The following is a 24,409-nucleotide window of genomic DNA, read 5'->3' on the forward strand; positions in this document are numbered from 1 at the left end:
TCTGTCTGTGTCTAAGACAATTTTCATGACAGTTGAACTTTTACAGGGAACAAATTTCTACAACATGTATATATACAAATATATTTATACACATTATATAAAATTAAAAAATATATTTACATCAGCATATATAGTGTGTATTTGTATGCATGTATGTGTGTATATATAAATACACGTGTGTGTGTGTGCATGTGTGTGTATATATCAATACACGTGTGTGTGTGTGTATGCATGTATGTGTGTATATATAAATACACGTGTGTGTGTGTGTATGTGTATGCATGTATGTGTGTATATATAAATACACGTGTGTGTGTGTGTGCGTGCATACTGATGTAAAATAAACATACATGTGTTCATTCACACACACATTCAAATACATAATTTTTATAAAACAATATAAAAATACTACATATATTTTTTTTATTGTTTAACTGTCATGAAAACTGAAAATATGCATTAAAAAAAAACTTCATTTCTTTCACGTAAATTAAGCAACCTTTTCCCCTTGATTTTGGGGTGAAATGTGACCTGGACATTTTTGGTGAGATTCACCCATCCACATTTTATAAATATTAAGCCCATTTAAACAAACTGACATGTAAATATACATGTTACTTTGAAGTGAAATAGACAGCATTTTTGTAACACACACACACCTTGCAATCTGTGCCTAACACATGTATGTTATGAACAGCCAACATATAACGCTGTGGTGTAAAACATCCATTTACAGGCGCTCACACACAAATTCTCTTACAGACACTATTGTGCCACATTAAAACACTCATTCTTCTATTTCCAATCACACTACAATTAATTGTCTCTAAATTTCACACTTACACAAAACGAAACACCCCGTTACAGAGGCGTAGCTCAGGGAGGATATCAACAAGAAGCTAAAACTTTAGCGCGACCCTCCCAAATCTACTCCACAAAATGCCTCGTGTAAAAAACAAATATCCATTTTCAAATGGTTCTAGCTCTGACTGACATCTGGATCCACACAGGAAATGACATCAGTCATTCCTGCCCCAATATCAATGGCAGTCACTGTGTCCGCTGTGGGCGTGTCCTACAGCAGACATACATAGCTCCTCCCCCTTCCTGTCCACCCCGAGGTGATGAAGGGAGGGAACTCGCCATGAGAACCGTCAATCAAGATCGATCAGCCAATCAGTAGGAGATGATTCCTGAAGAGGCGGGGCCTGCGGGCATGGCCTGCAAATTCCCAGACGAATTGGATCGTCTCATGTGAGGAAGAAGGTACGAGTCGCTGCCCAGCTGATGGACGTCAAAGCGATCCTCCTTCCTGTAAGCCAGACAGCGGCGGATAAACGCCTGCGGAGGACAAGAAAGAAACTCAGACCGTGGTTCCCACTAGTGGTCGAACAATATATTGTCAAGGCCGATATATCGGCCGATATTTGGCATTTTTCAAATATACGTTTTTCTGTTTGACCGATGTGTGAGACGGGACTTTTATTTTGACGGCGCTGAACAGTGCTCACATTCTCTCCCTTGTTTGCGGTCGTCGTTTAACAGTTCTGTCTAATACTGATAGAAGTCTAATAAACAGATAGAACTGTTAAAGAAAGGAATTCAAATGTATACAAAAAAATATTATAATGATTGCATTTATATTATTAGTAATAGAAAAAAAAATAGAGCAAGCTAGTGTTAGAGGCTTTTTTTTGCTTTTGTTAGTTGTATAATGAATAAAAAGAAAACAAATAGTATACAAAAAGAATAGAGAAGCTAGTTTTTTTTTTTTTTTTAACAAGCAGTTAGTAAATGAAAGAGTGCAAGTCTAAAAGGGACAAGTTTTTTTTTTTTTAAGAATAGAATTAGAATAGAGAGTGCTAGAGTTAGATGGTCACGTAAAGATGGAAGAGATGTGTTTTTAGCCGATTCTTGAAGATGGGTAAGGATTCAGCTGCTGGGATTGAGTTGGGCAGGTCATTCCACCAGATGGGAACAGTTAATGTAAAAGTCCGTGAATGTGATTTTGTGCCTCTTTGGGATGGCACGATAATGCGCCGTTCACTTGCAAAAATTAATGCCTTGAATTTTATGCAAGTAGCTATTGGTAGCCAGTGCAAACTGATGAACAGAGGTGTGACGTGCGTTCTTTTCGGCTCATTAATAACTAATCTTGCTGCCACGTTCTGGATTAATTGTAAAGGTTTGATAGAACTGGCTGGAAGACCTGCCAAGAGAGCATTGCAATAGTCCAGCCTGGACAGAACAAGAGCTTGAACAAGGAGTTGTGAAGCATGTTCCGAAAGAAATCTTGATGTTGAATAAAGCAAATCTGCAGGACCGGGCAGTTTTAGCAATGTGGTCTGAGAAAGTCAGCGGATCAATCATAACTTCAAGTTTTTTGGCTGTTTTTGAAAGAGTTATGGTTGATGTGCCTGGTGAAATTGTGATGAAACGATGGGTTTGATGGAACTGGGATGCGAGCAACTTATGCGTATAAATGATATAAAAGCGTATTTATGTCTCAAACTGACCTTGGCCTCGTTGCTTGCCACAGGTTTGGCAGGAAACTGCACCTCGGTGGCTTTCAGGATGGTGTTCTCTTGAAGGATGTCTTGCTGGGATTGATTGTGACCAAACGGCTACAGAACAACAAAAGATTCAATGCGGCGTCATCCTAAAATGCTTTTTACGTCAGTAGCTGTGTGTGGCTGTAGCTAGTAGAGAGTGGTTTCTTAATTTGCCTCACCTTTCGTCCATACAGGCACTGGAAGAAAATGACGCCCACAGACCACACGTCTACTTTATTAGAGATCTTTGGAGGTTCTTTACCAACGACAAAACACTCTGGTGGCAAATACCTGAAACATCAGAACATTTCATTTCCATTAGAACATTTAACTAGAGATGCACCGATTGCAATATTCTTGGCCGATTCTGATTTTTTTTTGGAAGTGTGACCTGCCGATACCGATTTTTGCCGATTCGGATTTTCTAAGAACTATAATTGACAGCATAAAGAAACAAAAATCTATGCAAATTTCAATGCAAAAATTATTTACATCATAAAAGAAATGATTAAACATTACAATTCCCCCAATCTGGACTAAGTTACAGATTTTCTCTCACTTAACTCTCAAAATAAAGTGCTCTGTGACTGGAAAGAGGAAGAAATAGTTAACTTAAAATGAGTTGCTGTATGTAACAAAACAGATGTAATTTCCCACTATGTTTATAAAAGGTAATTTTTTTCCCCTAACCTTATTAAGTCATCTTTCACATTTCAATTAATTCAGTTAGCATAATAAGAAACTGTAGAGTTGTTACCATTCAAATGAAATTAGTATTAACAAACTATCTTTCCACTGCTGAGGAAACAGAAGCTGCATCTGAAGTGGTATTAGATGCATTTACAGACAGTTTGATGAAGCTGAGGTGCCATAAACGCATTTACACTGCAACATTTCAAATGCATAAATAATTTTATAAGATTAATTTTTTACATATTCTTTTTAAACATACAAATACATGTTGAAAAATGCAATGATACTTTTAAATATGACTAAACCACCGGCGGCAAGTGTCTGTTTTCATGAGTGAGTCTTTTATTCATTCATTCATTCAACCGATTCATTCAAACGGCTGCTTCATTCAGAAACGAGGCAAGTGACTGGCCGTTTCTCAATATGCGTACTTGTCTGTACTTGTGTTCTTGTGGACTTGTGAAACGTCATCAGTCGCTGCCCAAGTACTGTTCCAATTCAAAGTTCACATCTAGCCAAGTCCAGTTCAAATCCCCGGATGTGTTCTTGATCCGCCCCTTTTACCGAGGATGCATCGAGAGGTGACTTGTGCGGACTTGATACGGGCCATAACCCAGAATTCAGTTCGTCCTCCCGTCCTCGAGAGTTCGTTCTTCTGAGTCGAACTTGGAAAGTCCAAACTCGAAAGGACGGAAGTCCAGACTCTGCGAACTTGGTATTGAGAAACGGCCACTGTCTTTATGAATGGGCCACTGAATCACTGACTCACTCGATTCATTCAAAAACGTGGATGCATTCAGTAACAAAACACTGCCGTGTGTTGCTCGTAGACACTCCGTTCTGCTGTGGCTTTGATCGGAACTATTTTCGTCAGCGAAATTGAGCAAAAACGTTCAATATTTTGTCTAAAATCTAAGTCACTTAATTTTAATTTCTTGTTTATTGAAATACTATTGTATAAAATCAGAGTCACATTGCAATCGTGTTGATATTGATATTTGGGGAAACATCATGGCCATATAATGTTGCTTATCTAAATCATATTTTGTAAATGTTTTTTTTTTTTACCGCAGTATGCCTCTATACCAGGGTTCCTGTAGCTCAAATAGTAGAGCATGGCGCTAGCAACGCCAAGGTCATGGGTTCGATTCCCAGGGAAAGCAAGAGCTGATAAAATGTAAAAACTGTAACTTGAATGCAATGTAAGTTGCTTTGGATAAAAGCGTCTGCTAAATGCATAAATGTAAATGTAAATACCAGGGTTCCTCAAATCTTTCCCTGAACCCCATTCACACCTGTATTTAGAATTATCCACTTGTGATCATTTAAACAAAAATGCATCTTATTACAAGGTGTATACAGGGCCATAAGTTTTTAAAAGTTTCTGGACTAAAGTGTGTAAGTCATATGTCAAGTCAAGTCAAGTCAAGTCACCTTTACTTATATAGCGCTTTTTACAATGCAAATTGTGTCAAAGCACTGCACAATATCAAAAAAAAAGGAAAATAAAGTGTCATATGGACAAATGTACGCTTCTATTTTGTCCTTTTTGGAGCTTTAGAGCAGGGGTGTCAAACTCAATTCCTGGAAGGCCCTGCAGAGTTTAGATTCAACCCTAATTAAACACACCTGATGCAACTAATCAAGTCCTTCAGGCTTATTTGAAAACGACATGGTATGTCTGTTGGAGCAGGGTTGGAACAAAACTCTGCAGGGCTCCGGCCCTCCAAGAATTGAGTTTGACACCCCTGCTTTAGAGCATATAAATCAGGGGTATCCAAACTCGGTCCTGGAGGGCCGGTGTCCTACAGAGTTTAGCTCCAACCCTAATTAAACACACCTGAAGCAGCTGATCAAGCTCTTACTAGGCATACTAGAAGCTTCAATGCAGGTGTGTTGAGGCAAGTTGGAGCTAAACTCTACAGGACACCGGCCCTCCAGGACTGAGTTTGGACAGCCCCGTTATAAATATCTACAATTAAAATGTGTTTGTAAAGATATGAGTTTGAGTTTAACACTGAAGTAATGTTCTGTAGTGCATTGAACTGACCAGTAGGTTCCAGCTCCCTGCGATGTCAGGTCCATCCCGTCCACACCATAGCTGTCGTCATCCATGATTTTAGACAGGCCAAAGTCTGTGATCTTTATCTCCCCACATGCCGTTCCATCCACCAACAGGATATTTCCTGAGCAACCAAAAATAAAGTCTGTGACAAATAACCGCCAACCATCCTTAAAAAAAAAAAAGCATTGCTGCACCAATTCAATGTGCTACATGAATTGCACTAGTGAATGATCCAGCAGTTAAAACAATAGTTCAGCCAAAAAAGAAAATCTGCTGAAAATTTTGCACAAGATGTAGATGAGTTTGTCTCTTCATGGGAACAGATAGGACTACATCACTTGCTCACCAATGGATCCTCTGCAGTGAATGGGTGCCATCAGAATGAGTCCAAACAGCTGATAAAAGGCAGTGGTTTAAAGTTAGGGTTAACTATTCGTTTATCATGTGTGTTGCATTCACCTGGTTTCAGGTCGTAGTGGATGATGGGTGGTTTGATCTCATTGAGGTATCGGAGGGCGTTGACTATCTGCATGACGATGGAGCGAGCCTCTTTCTCAGACATCAGCTTGTGTTGCTTCAGATAGAAATCGAGATCATTCCCCTCACAGAACTCGAGAACAGTGCAGAATCTAGAACAGAAACACATTAAGTCAATATCTGTATGGTTGCAAAAACTAGCACTGGTTTATCAGAACAAGTAACAGAGACTTACGTGTCAGTGTCCAGGGAAAAGTAGTCATAGAGTTTGACTATTCTGGGATGGTCCAGTTGCTTGTGGATTCTATATTCTCTACAGGCATGTCTGGAGTGGACAAAATAACAAATGAGCATGTCCATAAAAGAAAGTGAGAGAGACAGAAACTGGAAAAAAGATGCCCAACATACTTGTGGTAATTCTCCTTCTTTTCTTCTCTCCAGTTCTTGTTGAGCTGGTGGATCTTCACAGCTGCATATCGCTGCTCAAACAGGTCAAATGCCTTCACGCAACAACATAAACAGGTTAAACAAGCCACACTCTCTCACAAAATAAACCCTGAAATATAAGCTAAGGTTAATAGTTGATCTCTATGGCTGTCTGTATACATTTTGTAAGATGTCCTTTTTTTACTACTATCAAACAGGTTTTGTATTATAATATAGAAATGCGTGTCTTTTACGATATGGCATTTGCTGTTTGATAAGAGCATTAAGTCATGTACAGTTGGGCAAAAAAGTATTTAATCAGCCACCAATTGTGCAAGTTCTCCCACTTAAAAAGATGAGAGAGGCCTGTAATCTTCATCATAGGTACACTTCAACTATGAGAGACAGAATGGGGGGAAAGAATCCAGGAAATCACTGTCTGTTTTTTAAAGAATTTATTTGCAAATTATGGTGGAAAATAAGTATTTGGTCAATAACAAAAGTTCATCTCAATATTTTGTTATATACCCTTTGTTGGCAATGACAGAGGTCAAACGTTTTCTGTAAGTCTTCACAAGGTTTACACACACTGTTGCTGGTATTTTGGCCCATTCCTCCATGCAGATCTCCTCTAGAGCAGTGATGTTTTGGGGCTGTCGCTGGACAACACAGACTTTCAACTCCCTCCAAAGATTTTCTATGGTGTTGAGATCTGGAGACTGGCTAGGCCACTCCAGGACCTTGAAATGCTTCTTACGAAGCCACTCCTTCGTTGCCCGGGCGGTGTGTTTGGGATCATTGTCATGCTGAAAGACCCAGCCACGTTTCATCTTCAATGCCCTTGCTGATGGAAGGAGGTTTTCACTCAAAATCTCACGATACATGGCCCCATTCATTCTTTCCTTTACACGGATCAGTCGTCCTGGTCCCTTTGCAGAAAATCAGCCCCAAAGCATGATGTTTCCTCCCCATGCTTCACAGTAGGTATGGTGTTCTTTGGATGCAACTCAGCATTCTTTCTCCTCCAAACACGACGAGTTGAGTTTTTACCAAAGAGTTCTATTTTGGTTTCATCTGACCATATGACATTCCCCCAATCCTCTTCTGGATCATCCAAATGCTCTCTAGCAAACTTCAGACGGGCCAGACATGTACTGGCTTAAGCTGGGGGACACGTCTGGCACTGCAGGATTTGAGTCCCTGGTGGCGTAGTGTGTTACTGATGGTAGCCTTTGTTACTTTGGTCCCAGCTCTCTGCAGGTCATTCACTAGGTCCCCCCGTGTGGTTCTGGGATTTTTGCTCACCGTTCTTGTGATCATTTTGACCCCACGGGGTGAGATCTTGCGTGGAGCCCCAGATCGAGGGAGATCATCAGTGGTCTTGTATGTCTTCCATTTTTTAATAATTGCTCCCACAGTTGATTTCTTCACACCAAGCTGCTTGCCTATTGCCGATTCAGTCTTCCCAGCCTGGTGCAGGGCTACAATTGTGTTTCTGGTGTCCTTCGACAGCTCTTTGGTCTTGGCCATTTATATACTGATAACGAGTTCAAACAGGTGCCATTAATACAGGTAACGAGTGGAGGACAGAGGAGCCTCTTAAAGAAGTAGTTACAGGTCTGTGAGAGCCAGAAATCTTGCTTGTTTGTAGGTGACCAAATACTTATTTTACAGAGGAATTTACCAATTAATTCATTAAAAATCCTACAATGTGATTTCCTGGATTCTTTCCCCCCATTCTGTCTCTCATAGTTGAAGTGTACCTATGATGAAAATTACAGGCTTCTCTCATCTTTTTAAGTGGGAGAACTTGCACAATCGGTGGCTGACTAAATACTTTTTTGCCCAACTGTAAGCCTGTGTGTTATTTTACCATGGTTAAAGATGTTTTCCCCCGTTAAACACATTTCTTACATGTCTTATGGGGAATGATCCAAAATAATATATACTTTGTTATAAAGAAAAAAAAAGTCTTGGTAATGTTTTATCAAAATATTATAACTTGATCCACCTTTGAAACAACTATGTAATAGTTTCCTCATCCAATACAGTTCTGATAAAAGTTCTGTTCTACACGTTTCTCATTAAATTTCACTCGCAAGTATGTCACTTTACAGATACAGAAGTAAAATGGGTTGTGAAAATGATTTTAACATGCACTAATGTAAAAAAGTTTGGGGTCTTTCTATGACTCTCACCTCCCAAAATTATATTTATTGTTTTTGAAAAGTCTCCTACACTCACCAAGGCTGTAAAAACAGTAATAAAATAGTGTAACTACATTGTGTATATTATATAAAATACTGTGTAAGCAACCTTCCTGGTAGCATTTCTGGTTTTGAAGCCACCTGGGAACCCTTTTTTAATCATCTATCGAAAGTCAAGGATAACAGTTTAAAGGTTTGACCCTCTTATTTTCTTTGCATGATCAACATATTGCCTGTGCCCACTGGCCTAGAAATATACGTGTAACATTGTTATAATATGTATAAAACTCCAGGAACAGATGCAATTCAACAGTTGTAAAATCCCTTTTTTGTACTGTTCTGTGTTGCTTTAATGTAAAACACAAAAAATTCACGGTTCGGTTCGATACAACAGTGGGGTTTTCGATAAGGGGGGCGGGGCAATTGGTTACGTCGCAAGACTCGCAATGTTGGAAATAAACCACGTTTTAAACCATGAAGGTAAGCCAATGCATATCACACAAACTTTGCGCAATATTTATACCGGTGAACGTCTAATCTCAGTCAATTCACTATAAGAAGAAAGTGAAAGTAAAAACAGAAGGACGGAGTAACGATGGAGGTTTCAGCATCTGACGCCGCTTATTCTCTCAGAGACAAAGACAGACGATTCTACTTCAACATATGCTGATAACGATATAGGTTAAGCTGTTTTCATTTATTCCATTAATATTTCTCTTGTGGCCCGCACATAGTGAAAAAAAAAGAAAGAGAAGAAACGTAGGCTATTTCGTGTTAAACAGGTTGTTTTTGAAAGTCGGTGCTTGAAATAAAAGCTTTTTATTTCATTGATTTTTATTGATGACTGCAGTGTTAATATTTTAATTATATGACTATAATTTATTGTATAACCTAATAGACCTGTTTTAATTGAGGAGTAAATAGACTAATCTTATCCTTGTCAGTTATGTGGTAATTATTGCGGGGCAAATTAATAGTAATTTTAATTTAATAATAAAACTTCTTAATAATAGGGCTAATAAAAATAAGAATGTAACAGGCCTACATTAATTGGAAATGCCAAATACTCTTAATATTGTCAATAATTGATGTTTTTGACAATATCTCTGGCTATCGTTGATACAGGATCATCGTCTTTCGACGCACCCCAGGAATCGGTGCAATGCGTACCGAACCGAAAGCCTTGTACCGAACGGTTCGATATGAATACGCGTATCGTTACATCCCTAATATATATTGGAAGATTGTAAAATATTATTACAATTGTTTTCTGTGTGACTATATTTTAAAATGCAGTTTATTTCTGTGATGTAAAGCACCAGTCTTCAGTGTCAAACGCACCTTCAGAAATCATTGTAACATGCTGATTTGCTGCTCAAGAAACATTTCTTATTATAAATGATGAAAACAGCTGTCCCGCTTTATATTTTTGTGGAAACAGCATTTATTTGAAAAAGACATCTTTTGTATCACAAATGTCTTTACTGTCACTTTCAATAAATTTAACGCATCCTTGCTGAATGAAAGCATAAATGTCTTTGAAGAAAAACCCCAAACTTATGAAGAGTAGTGTATACATGTTGATCAAGCAAAAACTGTATCAAAAGTGTGCAAGTGCATCTAATGACAAAAAATAACATACCTTATAAACTTCACTGAAACCACCTCTTCCCAGCAAGTGTAAGAGAAGATACCTTTCGTTTAGGGTTGGATGGTCTTTAAATCTATAAACACAAATAGAGTGCGATTATTCCATTTCAAAAGAAACATAATGGAGCAAACAGCAAACAAAACTAAAGGAAGAAAGAAATAGCACTATATTTACAATACTCAATGTCTGCCAATTACAGTTTATTGCTGAATGCCTTTTAAGAATTTCACAAGACCTCCACAAGCCATATTTAAGATTTTAATATTTAAATATAATCTGGGCGGGACTTACTGAGAACTGTCTTCATTGTTGATTCTTTTAAGTTCTCGAATGTGCAGATTCCTCACACGCTCCAACCGCTCCAGCTCCGCCTGGATCTCTGCCTCCTCCTGAACACACACACACACACACACACACGTGAGCACATACTAACATACTCATGTATGAATGGCAGATACCACGAAAAGGACAAAGAGACTATCTGAAACAGCATTTCTGCATGACTGCTTATGCATGAAGCATTACCCTAATGCACATGAGAGTGTGTGTATTGTGTGTTTATACAGAGACTAACCTTTTTGAGATGACCCAGTCTCAGTTTGAAGATTTCTTCCTGCTCGTGATACTCTGCTACAGTCAGCCTGCACATTCAATACAGAAGCATTTCAATAACAGCGTGTGTTTCTGGACCATTTTTGAAGAGAATATTGCAGAAAATACTTTGAACTTATTTAAATCGCAGCCTTTGGTTTTCTATAGATCACACATTCTTACACAATGATCTTAAAATGATGAATTGTGCAGCCCTGTTCTATATTAATCCTAATTGTCTCATTCTAATGCCATTAGAAGTCAACGGGAAGTCTCCATTTGGAAAGGAAGTAAATGAGTGTATGTGTTAATGTCTTACAGTGTAGGCAGGCTGGGTTTGAGGAAGGGGTCGTTGTCGGCTCCATTGACGGCTTTGGTCTTTCTCTGTTTGGACTCATTGGGGGTCGGGCTATGGGAGGAGGGTGTGCTGGGAGGTTTGCGCTTTGCTAGAAGTTTCCGCTGCCTCTCGATCTCTTCCCTCTGCTGGTTTATCCACTCCTGCTGCCTATTAACACAGTAAAAATTAAAAAACACCTATAAAAACAACACATGCAAATGCAGAATAGAAAGCACTTGCCCTATTATTATTTACAATGGAAGTGATCTACAGTGCATTCAAAGTTCCCCACACTTTTCTTACATAACAGTTTTTGCTGCCATGCCTGATCAAGGTTATTATAGTTAAAAAAAATAAAAAATGTGTTACTAAGACATAAAAAAAACTTTAAACGCATTTTATTTTAGTATATCAAGTTGAAACATTTTAATTTAGTTTATCTTGATATACTAAAATAACTCAATTTACATTAAAAGAAACTAAAATTATTCTAAATATTAATAACAAAAAGGGGTCATGATGCGATTTCAAGTTTTCCTTTCTCTTTGGGAGTGTTTCAAGCTGATTGTGCATAGATAAGATCCCTGAAGTTGCAAAGACTAGTCTCAAAACCAAAGAGATATTCTCTATCAAAAGTTAAGACTCATCCACACCCCCTAAATACGCCCCCACATGTCTACGTCACGGTGTGGGAAGATTTGCATAACACCGCCCAAATGTTTACGCAATGAAAGGGGGCGTGATTTTTATTCTCGCTGTAGTATTGTTGCTGTGTTACGTTGTTAAAGTGAAAGTATTTTGTTTGGGCTTCCAAAAGAGGACACAACTAGAAATCAGTGGTTAAGTTGTATTTACAACACTGTAAAATGCGCTGCACACACTCTAATATTTGGGTTGAACTGTTCTGGAACAGAGGATTATTTCCTGGACCTGGTAGAGTAGCCTACAATGCTGGCTGCACAAAGGCTGTTTCTATGAAGTGGGGCAATTCCAAATTTGCAAGGACAGTTTGGCGCTTCGGACTCACAGCCTGTAAGTATGTTTTATTATTTAAAGAATTTGCCACCGATTATTCAAACGCGAGTTGAGCAGTGTAGAGTAGCACTTGTTTGTCGTTTCTCCAATCACAATTGCAGACATGGTAATGTTGCATCACACCGCCTAAAAGACAGTATAAGTCATTATAATCAGTAATTATGTCTCCACTGGATGCAACAAATGCCTCGTTTATAATGGGTTTTATTGTTTTTGTGTCGTTGCGCCGGGACACGGCATCACAATACGGTAAGGGGCGTAACATTTCCATCTCACGCTTGAGGTATTCGGCCAATCACAACGCACTGGATAGCTGGCCAATCAGAGCACGCCTCGCTTCTCAGAATGATTAGCTTTGAGAAAAGGCGGGGCATAGAGGAACTACAATAAATACATAAATTTTATTTATGATAGCAGCCCCAGGGTTAAATAAACTAAAACCATAAAAAACACATTTAAGTTACGTGAAATAAAATAAACTAACTGGAAAAAAACAAAAACAAAATAATTATTTTATTTATTAATTTAGTAATTATTTCAAGACAATATTTCTCATTTTCATTTAGTTAATATACTACAATAAAATTGAATTTTTTTTTATAAAATAAATAAACAAAACTAAATTTACTAAAACTTTTAAAGGAAATGAAAATGAAAACAGAAAATATAAAAATAAAAACTAATTCAAAATAATGAAAATTATAATAGTATCTCAGCGATGCTAAAATGACACAGAGCAGAACATTGGCATCCTGGTCAAGTACTGAATATCGCAAAATGATGATTTTGGACAACGGTAGATTTTTGCACCTTTTCCAGTACTGTAGAAAACCAGCTTTAGTGTGTGTCTGCATGAGACTCTTACTTGACCAGGTTCTGGAAGGCATATCCATCTGTCCACTGCTCCGTGTAGGACGCTCCGTGCCGGACTGTGGTGAAATGCCCCAGACGCAGCCGGTCCTGCATGCTCTTCTCACGGCAGGACTGCTTCTCTTGAGTGCTCTAGCGAGTCGATAACACACTCGAGAGTCACTCAACCACCCCTGACACATGAGAAATAAGCAGCTGCCAGCATATCAAACACAGCTCACCTTCTCAATGAGCAGTTTTTTACTCATCGTAGTGCATTTGTTCAGACGCTCCTTGACACGTTCCAGCAGCTTCTGCTGCTCATCTATCTGTCTGCGGAGGTCACAGTTCGCCTGGGGAGAAAACATTAAAACCGCTCAATGTCTGAATTCAAATGCCACAAAGAAAAAAAAAACTCAAGGACAGGTGACACTCACCCTGAGTAGATCATCTATTCTGCCCTCCTTCTTCTCAAGGTCAAGATTCTTATTGCTCTCAAGTGCAGCCAGTTTCAACCGTGTCAAATCCGTCTGAAAGCAGAGAAGGAAAGAGAGTTAAACGTGGAGAGAACATCCATGACGGCATGTGTGATCAACAGATATACAGTAAACAATGCATCATATACAGTACCACTGGGCTTGTTTAACAGCGGCAGAGCATGAAGTACATATTTAAGGGTCAGTTTGTGCAGTGCATGTTTAATAATGTAAATGTGTGCATGCAGTGCATATATAGAAGTTGTTCCAACACAGTGTCAGAATAGTGTGCACGTGTGAGAGAGTATATTAAACAGCGGCAGAGCATGCAGTGCATATATGTAATAGCAGCAGTGAATGTTTTACAGTGTCAGGGTGCAAGGCACTTTTTGCAGTGTCAGAGCATGCAATACACACACTCAGTGTCAGAGCATGCAATACACACACTCAGTGTCAGAGTGTGGATGTTTAACGGAGTCAGTGTGCAATGCAAATAAAGCATACACTGCACGTCAGACTGAAACATTTAACAGAATCAGAGAGAAGAGCATGTGATGCAAGTATTACCTGGACACTTCTGCTGCTCAGCTGTTTTGGATTCATCGTATGATCCATGAAACACAGGCTGGTGGGTGAGGAGCTGTTCTGTCTGACCTGAAGAGTGAAAAATAGCAACATAAATTTTTTTTTTAAAAACATCACTGGCTCCTTACATGATATTCAAATCTCAAAGATCAGCGCTTACGATAGAGCCGGGTGCAGAGTGAGAGTTCTGTGGTGAGCGCAGGACCGGAGGAAGCCCCCTGACTGGACTTGATCCGTTTCCTCCCTGGAACTTCAGGAAGGAGATATGCTGAGTTTGTTTGGTTTTTTTAACAGCACCATACAACATACTAACAGGATGTGACATCATCACAACGTTACTAACGACGCTCAAGCAATTTCACAACTCTACAAGTCAAAACATCTACTGAAGCAAGCAGCCATTAGATGATGAAAAAAGCAGCATTACTCGGACTAAAAGCTCTCTGACACATGACTGACATTTAATACAGAGCTGACTAAACACAGTCATCCACACAAAGCTTTACTTACATCAAAATAATCGCTGATCTTGGGCCCTCGGCCGGAAGACTTTCCTGAGAGGTTAAATAAAAAACACGGTCATTGGTAACAATCACTTTTCTGTCAGTGTACTGCATCATTTCTGCGCTACACATTAAACGCTCTATTTCCTAATAAACATGAAGCGCGTGATTCTCAGCTCCAAAATGCTAGGTTTGTTAACAATTTATTGAAAAACTTACTCTATTATGTCTCATTAAGATGTACTTCATTCATACACACAGGAAGTTACAGGAACACTCCACTTTTTTTTGGAAATAGGCTCATTTTCCAACTCCCCTAGCGTTAAACAGTTGAGTTTTACCGTTTTTAATGCATTCAGCCGATCTCCGGGTCTAGCACTTTTAGTTTAGTTTAGCATAGATCATGGGATTAGACCGTTACCATCTCGATGTAACTACAGTAGAGTCAAGTTTTAAATAGGAAAAATATCAAAACTCTTTGGTCATTTTTGAGCAAGATGCTGAGCTACGCTAAAGTGCTACCGCCAGACCCGGAGATCGGCTGAATGGGTTCGAAAACGGTAAAACTCAACTGTTTAACTCTTGGGGAGTTGGAAAATTAGCCTATTTTCAAAAAAAGTGGAGCGGGCCTTTAACATTACCTTGACTGCTCTCTGATTGGTTGTCAACCTTCCTCTTTCTTCCTCTGGACGACTCGGAGTGCTTCTTCTCTGGAGTCTTGGGAAAACAGGAAAAAGCGTTACTTTTCTATTCAATCAATACTTTTGTTTGCTAAACAATGCAATCAATAGTAAATGGTTTAGGCAAGCTCCAAGCTGAATTTAGCTCAAAGCAGCTTTAAAAGGTTCACCGGTGAGGCTGCCACACTGCATTTGTACAAAACATCATTTACCATGTCATTCCAGCGTTGTTTGACTTTTATTAGTGCTCTTTACAGTGTAATGAAAGTGAATATGGACAAGTGCTCACAAGCTCCAAAATGACAAAAATGATTCATAAGAGTTTTGCCCTTAGAAGACAGCGAATACAGCATTGTGGAAGGAAGAGACTGAAATATAAGTTATATAAGTAATAAATATAAGCTTTCTAATTATGGAATGTCACATTTGACATCAACAACATTATCACATAACTGTACCTTCATAACTCAAATGCACCAGTTTAATGATTCTTATTCATCATTTCCATTAATTTTCATCAAGATATTCAAAAATGCACCTTTTGCATCCCATGAAAGAAAACGTATGGTCTTATGGATTTGGAACATTATTATATATGTTTTTAAGACTCAATCCTATTCAAATAAGATCAAGTCAAACTCACTGAATATGCAGGCGATCCTCCTTTCTTTATGTCAGAGTTCTTTACAGGGAAAAAAAACATTTCAGACACAGACAGCACATAAACAAATTGTTGAAACAGATCTGTTCAGTAAATACAAAGCTTCAATGAGCATGCATGCGTGTAATGTTCACCTCGGACTCCTTGTCACTAGATGACCCCAGGCTGCCAAAACTGTGACTGGAACATTCGTTATTGTTCAAACCCTAAATAGAAAGATCAAAGCAGGTTTGGTTCAGGTTATGACCATATATATATAAAATATTCATACTGATATCACTATGATATAAACATTAACATGAGTGTGTTGGGAAATACGGTTATAGCAGTGCCTCTGATTTAAAGAGTTGGTTCATTTCTGTAAATCATTTCAAACTGACTGAATTAATTCACTACTCTCATTCAATGACTTATTTTTAGTCATCACTCCAAATGAAATAGGTTCACAAAGTCCATGAATGGAATTTTTCTTTATTTTTTTACTAAAGTAAATTTGGCTTTTCAATAAATTTTTTTAAATTGATGCATAAGAAAATGAGCAAATCTTTAGTGAAAAACGTAAACATTTACTGTGGAAAAATAATGATATACTATATTCTACAACTTACATTAAACCTTTTGTTTAATTACCCAGATGATGCTTTTTCGGTTTTAAAAACAAGAAATCCAATTTACATTTCCAAGTAAATAAATAAATTGCTGCTGATTGAATAGCGCCAGTAAATGAAATGTCACACTTTTGCACTGTGCTTTGAAAATGGCAGTGGGTAGACTAGATTTATGCTTTCAGTTTGAATAGAAATCCTATACAGTACAGTTTGTTGATCTAAAATATTAATTGTGCATTAACAGGTGTCACTCATGCACACCACCCCTGTACATAAGACACATTTAAATCAAAAATAAAATTAATTAAAATCATATAATCCAAAACATCATCCAGCCCAAATGTACTCAAACTAAGCATATGAGCATGCGTGTGCATTACTTTAGGTCCTCCACTCGCGCTCCCGGTGCTTCCTCCTGTATTTCCACTAACTGCTCCGATGAAACGTGCCTCCAAAAGCTCCTGCCGGCGTGGATCCAGAGAATGCAGTTCATCCATACCTACAGACACACACACAATCACATGTCAATCTCAACATGTTCTCACACAGGTACACAGGGTTGAGTTTCGGGAGGGGTGTGATCCCGGTGACACATCCTTCTGGAATCTTACGAGACCATCCAGTCATTGTTTTCTGATCCTGTGCCACCCTAACGGAGCCAGAAGATCATACACCTACTCCTATCACTGATTTAAAGGCAAAGTACTTCTAAAAGGTTTACAGCTACACTCACATCAGGCTTACATATACTCATTTGTTTCAAAATGTCCAGACAACGATGTGTGAACAATAAGATGTGCTTCATATCTGACCGTCCACAAGCTCATCCATATTTTTCATCCGCTCTTTTACCCATTTTCATTTTTCACAGCAAACTTCAACAGAGCTTCTTCCTGCTGGAGTGAGGATTACAAACAGGAAGTACTTTGAGAAGTTTCCTGCTCATTATCAGCTGATGCCACTGACAGCATAGCTCCATCGCCTTATTTTAGTCTCAGTAAACATTGATGACACAATCTACCATAATACATAACATTTTTATGTTGTACGTAAATATAATGCGTTTCCACATATCACTGTGAGCTCAATATTACAGATAATATAGACTCCATACATACGCCGCTGTTCAAAATGTATTTTAACTTTCATTCATCAAGAATGCATTAAATTGATCAAAAGTGATTTCCATTTCAAATGAATGCTGTTCTTTTGAACTTTCTAACAATATATCATGTTTTTACACAAATATGAACATATATTCAACTTTGACAATAATCAGAAATGTTTCTTGAGCAGCAAATCAGTATATTATTATGATTTCTGAAGGATCATGTGACTCTGAAGACTGGACTAATGATGCTGAAAATCCAGCTTTGATCACAGGAATACATTACATTTTATGATACATTCACATAAAAAAAAAGTTATTTTAAAATGTAATAATGTTTCATAATATTATAGTTTTTCTTGCATTTCTGACCAAATAAATGCAGCCTTTGAGCAAAACAGACTTTATTAAAAAAAAAAAAAAAACGATTTTAAATCCTACCGACCCCAAACTTTTGAATGTTACTGTAAATTGTATGCAAACCACATTTTTTCCTGCTAAGAATTCTGATTAAATATTCTTTAAGGATTACATTTTTGGTTAAACTATTCCTTCCATGTTTGACATGATCTGGCAGCAGATGCCTGGAGACAGAATTCATCATCATCATCATCATCGATGCAGCAGCCAAATGGCCCCGTTTCTTCAGCACATGAGACTAATACAGTACCAGCAGCCGATAAGAACAACCAACTAATAACGGCATGAATCATCATTATAAAACCTGCCTAAAGAAATCATCTGGTCTTCAAACTCTACAGTGAGTAGACAAAACAGCTCATCTTCACTAGTGTTCTCCAGCCATAAACACCGGCGCAGCGGATGTGTCCGACACCACTGCCATGATAAGACTCGTGCCAGAGAGAGCTCCAAGCCAAAGAGATCCCAAGATGGTGGATGGGTGGAAAATTATGAAGGTCAACAGGGCAGGAAGAGCACAGCTGCCCAGATAAAGGACACGGATGATAAATCAAAACACTGGGAATGAATAAACATAAACCTAAGGCCACGTCTGCTTTAGCAAATAACCCGAGTAGCAAAGAAAACAGCGCTGGGCTAAATAAGACACCTCCCAAACACGCGAAAGGTGGAGTGGAAATGAATGAGAGGTCCGGAAAAGACCAGGAAACACATAAGCCACATCCTCGTTTGTGCACTGATGCACAGGTGATTATAAAACAATAATGATCCAACTTCTTATAGAAGATGAAGACATTGAATAGCCTACTTTTATATTATGCACCATGGCAATCTTGTGCATTTTTACAGCTGTTTTTATATCTGATGTTGATTTAATTTTAATAAATAAAAGCCATAATTGTTTAAATTGAAAATTTCAGTTACTCGGACAAAAAAAAAAAATGGATGACACACAAACATGTGTTTTACATGCTAAAAACGCCTGAAAATCAATTCCTGGGGTATATATTAATGCCACTTAACTTTTTAAAAACTCTTGAAATGGTAAATTATTATTTAAAATGTCTGAAATATTTTAAGAATAAAAAATATTTTTTTATTTTAATATATTTAAAAATGTAATTTATTCCTGTGATGAAATGCTGAATTTCCAGCATCATTACTCCAGTCTTCAGTGTCAGGTGATCCTTCGGAAGTAATTCTTATATGCTGATTTGCTACTTTTTTATTATTATCATCATCAATGCTGAAAACAGTGGTTCTGCTTCATATTTTTGTGGAAATCAATGCATTTTTGGGAGGATTCTTGGATAATTACAAATTAGAAGAACAGCATTTATTTTAAATAAACACTTTTATGCAAAAGAGCACAAAAAAAAAACCTCTTTGATAAAAAATTAAAGGTAGAGCCTGCCATAACATGGCTGAGAACTTATTCTTGGACATGAGAATCTGAGTAATGCATTAACACACATATGATGTTACACTCATCAGTGCACATAGGCATGTTTGCAGCACATATTAACACACACCAGTCTGAGTCTCTGGTGGATATGACAGATATCACAGCAAACAACCGGTTCAATAAAAAAGGAAACCGTATGACCTAAATAATGCATTTCAATCAGATGGGGATCAGATCTTTTGCTTCAACGTTCAAAGCCATTTGGATGATTCCAGGGAAAAAAAAAATACATAAGCTGCAACAACACACACACACACAAAATTCAAATATCCATAAAGATGCAACACCTCTCCAACAAATGCCTATTTTTTTGTGAAATAAACCACACCAATTCATGTGTATCCAAAATTTGACATGGCTTCCCAGAAACCATTTCATACTCTCTCACACATAAACACCAACTACTGGGTATCAAGTACTAGTTTTGTCTCAAAACCTAGACTGCTGCCTACCTAGACTGCATTTTGAGCGACTGCATAACATGCACTGAGTGCTAGATAAATAATTCAATACTTTCAAGCACAAAAACATAAATTCCTGTTTATCAGGTACTTGGCATCTTATTCAAATCCAGTGAGATGTCCACCTACACATCATCCTACATGCACTGCTGACTGGATTCTCAAACGTAAACATCAGCTTAGATACAGACCTGCCAAACTATACAACATTTTAGAATCACTGCATCAACTTGTTTCATATGTATCATATAGCTGGCTGTCTCTCAAAGTCATGCAAGCGTGCATGAGAAAATATATCTAAATATATACTGTCAACCTTAAAATATCACTTAATCTGCCTACCTAGACAGCCATTGCATGACATGCATAGAGTGCTAGGTAAATAAATACCAATAAAAGCAGCAAATTGTGTTTATCAGATACTGCCAATGTCCTAAACCCTAGTTAGGTTCTACCTAGCTAGCATTTCAGGCCGTTGCATTGCATGCATGGGTGATAAACACTCTCAAGCACACAGACAGCAGCTCATGTTTATCAGGTACAGTCTCTGTCTCATTGTAAGCATTGCCCACAAGTGATAAATACATACTCTTAAACCTCAACAACATCAATTTATCAGACTGGCCACATGTCAAAACTCAAGGAAATGTCTAACTTACCTAGACACAAAGACAGCATTCTGGGGCATCATAAAAATGCACAAAAAATACGCACCTATGATGCCCACAAATGCAGTCTAGGTAGACATCTCGCAAGGTTTTGAGACACAGCCCCTAATAGGTGACCATGGGCATCCTCGCGTCAAATTAAGCGTGCGATCAACACAAAAAGCGACAGAATTCCCTCGCAAACAGTTTAAAACACAGCAGCTCGTGTCTCGGACTCGATGCTTGTTATAAAAACACAGAGAGTCACAGTCAGCAGACGAGAGATCAGCGGCCTCCGACACGACCGCTTCGATTAAAGCCCAGATTTGCTCAAAATCACACGTCAATCTAACACAATCCCGACCGATTTCACATGAACAAACTTCAGATTTACATTCACGCCGGTTTTACCTTCCTTACGCGTCCGCGGAGCGCAGATATCGAGCGAAGAAACTGAGCCCGGGGTCGGAGATCCAGTCGAGAACTGAGAGCAAGATGGCGCTCCGTCCAAACTTCCACTGCTGTTGCTGTTACTTTGGACACTCATGAAGACGCTTTCCACGCGAAGAGACGCTCGAGCGCATCGCACGCAGGATCTCGGTCAAATCACACCTGTGTGTGGCTAATGCATCATGCACAAACCCTGATCATCAATGCAACACTGCTCATGTTTTCAGCTCCGCACTGCGCACTGAGATCCTCGCTCACTCTCATCAGTGTGTGTGTGTGTGTGTGACGCCAGTTGCAAAGGTTACACACATGTACACGCTCACACACATCAGTGCAAAACTTCAGATCACACCTCAGATGCTTCAATCCTTCTAGCAAATTCTATTATGGATAAAATTACTCTTTGCCTCTATAAAGTAAAGGCTATGCACGATCAGTCAGCTGATCATTAGTGCAAAATAAACAGGTTTGACATTAAGTGGTCATAAGCAGCTTTTAACTTTTATATAAGGCCATAGTAGCCTGAAGTATATTTAAAAGTGTCAAAAAAAAATGATCAACTGCCTGCATTACTGCATTGGTATTAAATGGCTACTTATCAAATCAATAGCTATACATGATCATATTGATGTAGATATGATGGGAGTTGAAATTAAATTATTTTCTGAGACCACAGAGAGGTGTCAGTCAGGGACTGCTCAGTCATTACTCGGAAATATTTGATGATATTAATGTTCTATATATAATATAATATTGTAATCATTAATAAAAATGCATACAGTGCCCTCCATAAGTACTGGAACAATAAAGACAAAATTGCTCTGTTGGCTGTGGAGTCTAAACATTTACAAATATGATTAAAAGATGAATATGAGACAAAACTACAGAATGTCACATTTTATTATTAGCTGTTTCAACACATATATGTTTTACCAAATAAAAAGAACAGCACTTTTAGAGTTCATCCCACTCATTGATGCGAGCATAAGTATTGGGACAGTTGAACATAAGGCAGATATAAAAGATTAAAAGCTATTATTTAGTTGCAGATCTCTTGCACACAATCACAGCAGTGAGTCTGTGACCCATAGACATCACCAGACTCTTGCTCTCATCCTTTGAAATACTTTTCCCAGCCTTTAATGCAGCCAATTCCAATTGTTGCTTGTTTGGGGGAGTTTCTGCCTTTACTCTCCTCTTCAGCTGGTGAAATTCATGTTCAATCAGATTTAAATCTGGAGATTTACTTGGGCAGTCTAAGACTATCCATTTCTTTGCCCTTATACATTCCTTGACTGAACTGGCAGGGTGTTTTGGGTCATTGTCCTGATGCAATATGAAGCACTTCCCAATGAATCTGGTGGCATTTTCTTGAATATTGGTAGGCAAGATGGTTTTGTACCCTTCCAAATTCATTCTGCTACTGTCATCATACATTAAGTCATCAGTAAAGTTGAGAGGGCCTGTTCCAGAGACAGCATGCACGCCCATGCCATGACACCACCTCCACCATGCTTTACAGATGAGGCCGTATGTTTGGGATCATTGCAGTTCCCTTTCTTTCTCCACATTTTTGCTTTCCCATCACTTAGATAAAGGTTCATCTTTGTCTCATCGGTCCATAAACACAGTTTCAAAATTCTTCTGGCTCACCTTTGTGCTTTTTTGCAAACTCTAATCTTGCCTTTCTGTTTGTGGTGCTGGTCAGAGGTTTGCATCTTGCTGTGTAGCATCTGTAATTCTGTGTCAAAGTCTCCTGAGGACAGTAGATTGTCAGAGCACCACCCCAGCTTTCTGGAAGTTGTTGGTGATTTTACAGACACGTCTTTTAGGGTTCATTTTCACAGCTTTTATGATTTGTCTGTCATCAACTACTGTTGTTTTCTCAGCCGATCAGGTCGTTGTTGGTTGCTGGTGGTTTCCAAACTCTTGATTTCTCCATGCCCTTTGTTTTTGCTAGAGCTCTAACTGACTTCCTCTTTTCTTTTAGCATCCAAATTGCTTGCTTTTCTCTCAAAGTCAGCTCCCTCATCTTCATCCTGGTTTGTGTGCGTCATCATCGAATGCGAGATTCAGAATACAGAAGTAATGGATATAACTGATGTGACACATTCCCTGGTTTTAATATCTGAAGAATTAATGCAACAGGAGACAGCTGATCACTGAGAAAGACCTGTGAGGCAACTGCTCCAATACTTATGCTCACATCAGATAGAGGGATGAACTCTAAAAGTGCTGAACTTCTTAGCTGGTAAAACATATATGTGCTGAATCACCCAATAATAAAATGTGACATTCTGTATTTTTGTCTCATATTCATCTTTTAATCATATTTGTAAATGTCTTGACTCCACAGCCAACAGAGCAATTTTCTCTATATAGTAATAATACTATGTAAATAATAATAATAATAATGTTTATTTACAAACATCTTCGCAAAAATAAGTGCATTATTAAGTACATTAAGGTCATATATATTCATTAGAACTAAAATAATTATTAAAATATCAATAATTAATGTCCTAGGCAGCTGATATCATGTATTATAATTAATAAATATAATGTAATAATTATGTATTTACAATAATATATTACAAGTGTATTTACAAGCTTCTTCACAAATTATGTACACATTTTTATTCAAGTTTGTGCATATTCATTAGAACATTAGAACTATAGCCTATAGTAACAGCACTGTAATATAAAGTGAGATTGTATTAGTTTATTGGATGAAACTTCCTTGTGTGTGTGTGTGTGTGTAAATGGTTGTATATGCATATTTATCTGCACCACAGACGTCTTCATCTGTGATTTGCTGACTCAGAGATCTGCCCAGAGCTGAGCTTTACCCTCTGAACAGCTCCAGACATATTTCACAACATCACACTACAGTGAACTCACCACAGAGGAATTCACAGATTTCACTGGAATAAGAACACTCATTATATATTCTGCTGAAATGAAGATTGTTTTAAAATGCAAATATATGTTCTGCCTTTTCAGATGACAGCTGTATCGGCTTACAGGGTTTATGAGTTTATGAATAGATGCTGCTGAATCACACCAGCCTCTGAGGAACTGCTTTTTGCCATCTGACCGGAAATGTGTCAGGTTCCTCCTTCACAATCCGAAGGTGTTCGTGGCTCAGTCTACAATTTCCACAGACATCATTTCTCTTCCATAGTCATAAAGTTATAAAAGGAAAATACATCAACTCTACAGTTATAGGCATATTTGCAATTTCACTGACACTTATCCTGCCTGCAGTAATCTGAATGAAGTGTCTTGCTCAAGGATAAATGGTGATTGGTCACCATTTATAAGGTTTCTTTATCTTTCCAACTTGTGCTTATTAGGTACCAGCTAATGGCTGTTTTGAGGAAGAAAAAGTTATTTTTTTTGGTGCAATCTTTTGTTTAAAGCACTTATCAAACTTTGTGAGCTGATTCTGTAAGATCATAA

General features: G+C 38.2%; 1 protein-coding gene across 1 annotated transcript; it reads right to left on the bottom strand.

The window, feature by feature from the left end:
* Window positions 1-401: 401 nt before the first annotated feature.
* On the bottom strand, window positions 402-21,232 carry tlk1b (tousled-like kinase 1b). The gene is made up of 22 exons (XM_079432345.1): window positions 20,909-21,232; window positions 16,777-16,895; window positions 15,923-15,994; window positions 15,771-15,809; window positions 15,089-15,164; window positions 14,455-14,498; window positions 14,105-14,194; window positions 13,927-14,013; window positions 13,321-13,413; window positions 13,126-13,236; window positions 12,900-13,036; window positions 10,982-11,167; window positions 10,646-10,712; window positions 10,363-10,460; window positions 10,063-10,144; window positions 6,196-6,287; window positions 6,023-6,112; window positions 5,770-5,939; window positions 5,296-5,431; window positions 2,732-2,843; window positions 2,517-2,624; window positions 402-1,341 (listed from the first exon to the last, which is right to left on the bottom strand). Exons 1-22 carry the CDS (start codon window positions 21,042-21,044, stop codon window positions 1,177-1,179), a joined length of 2,310 nt encoding a protein of 769 aa, XP_079288471.1. The 5' UTR covers window positions 21,045-21,232; the 3' UTR covers window positions 402-1,176.
* Window positions 21,233-24,409: the final 3,177 nt, after the last annotated feature.

This window comes from Barbus barbus, assembly GCF_936440315.1.
Source record: "Barbus barbus genome assembly, chromosome: 13".
Classification (NCBI taxonomy): domain Eukaryota; kingdom Metazoa; phylum Chordata; class Actinopteri; order Cypriniformes; family Cyprinidae; genus Barbus; species Barbus barbus.

Coding starts and splice junctions, on each gene's coding strand:
- tlk1b (XM_079432345.1), bottom strand. CDS start 21,044: ATGAGTGTCCAAAGTAACAGCAACAGCAGTGGAAGTTTGGACGGAGCG. Junction 15,995..16,776: donor GCGCGAGTGGAGGACCTAAA/GTAATGCACACG, acceptor CTTTCTATTTAG/GGTTTGAACAATAACGAATG. Junction 10,461..10,645: donor GACTGGGTCATCTCAAAAAG/GTTAGTCTCTGT, acceptor GTGTGTGTTCAG/GAGGAGGCAGAGATCCAGGC.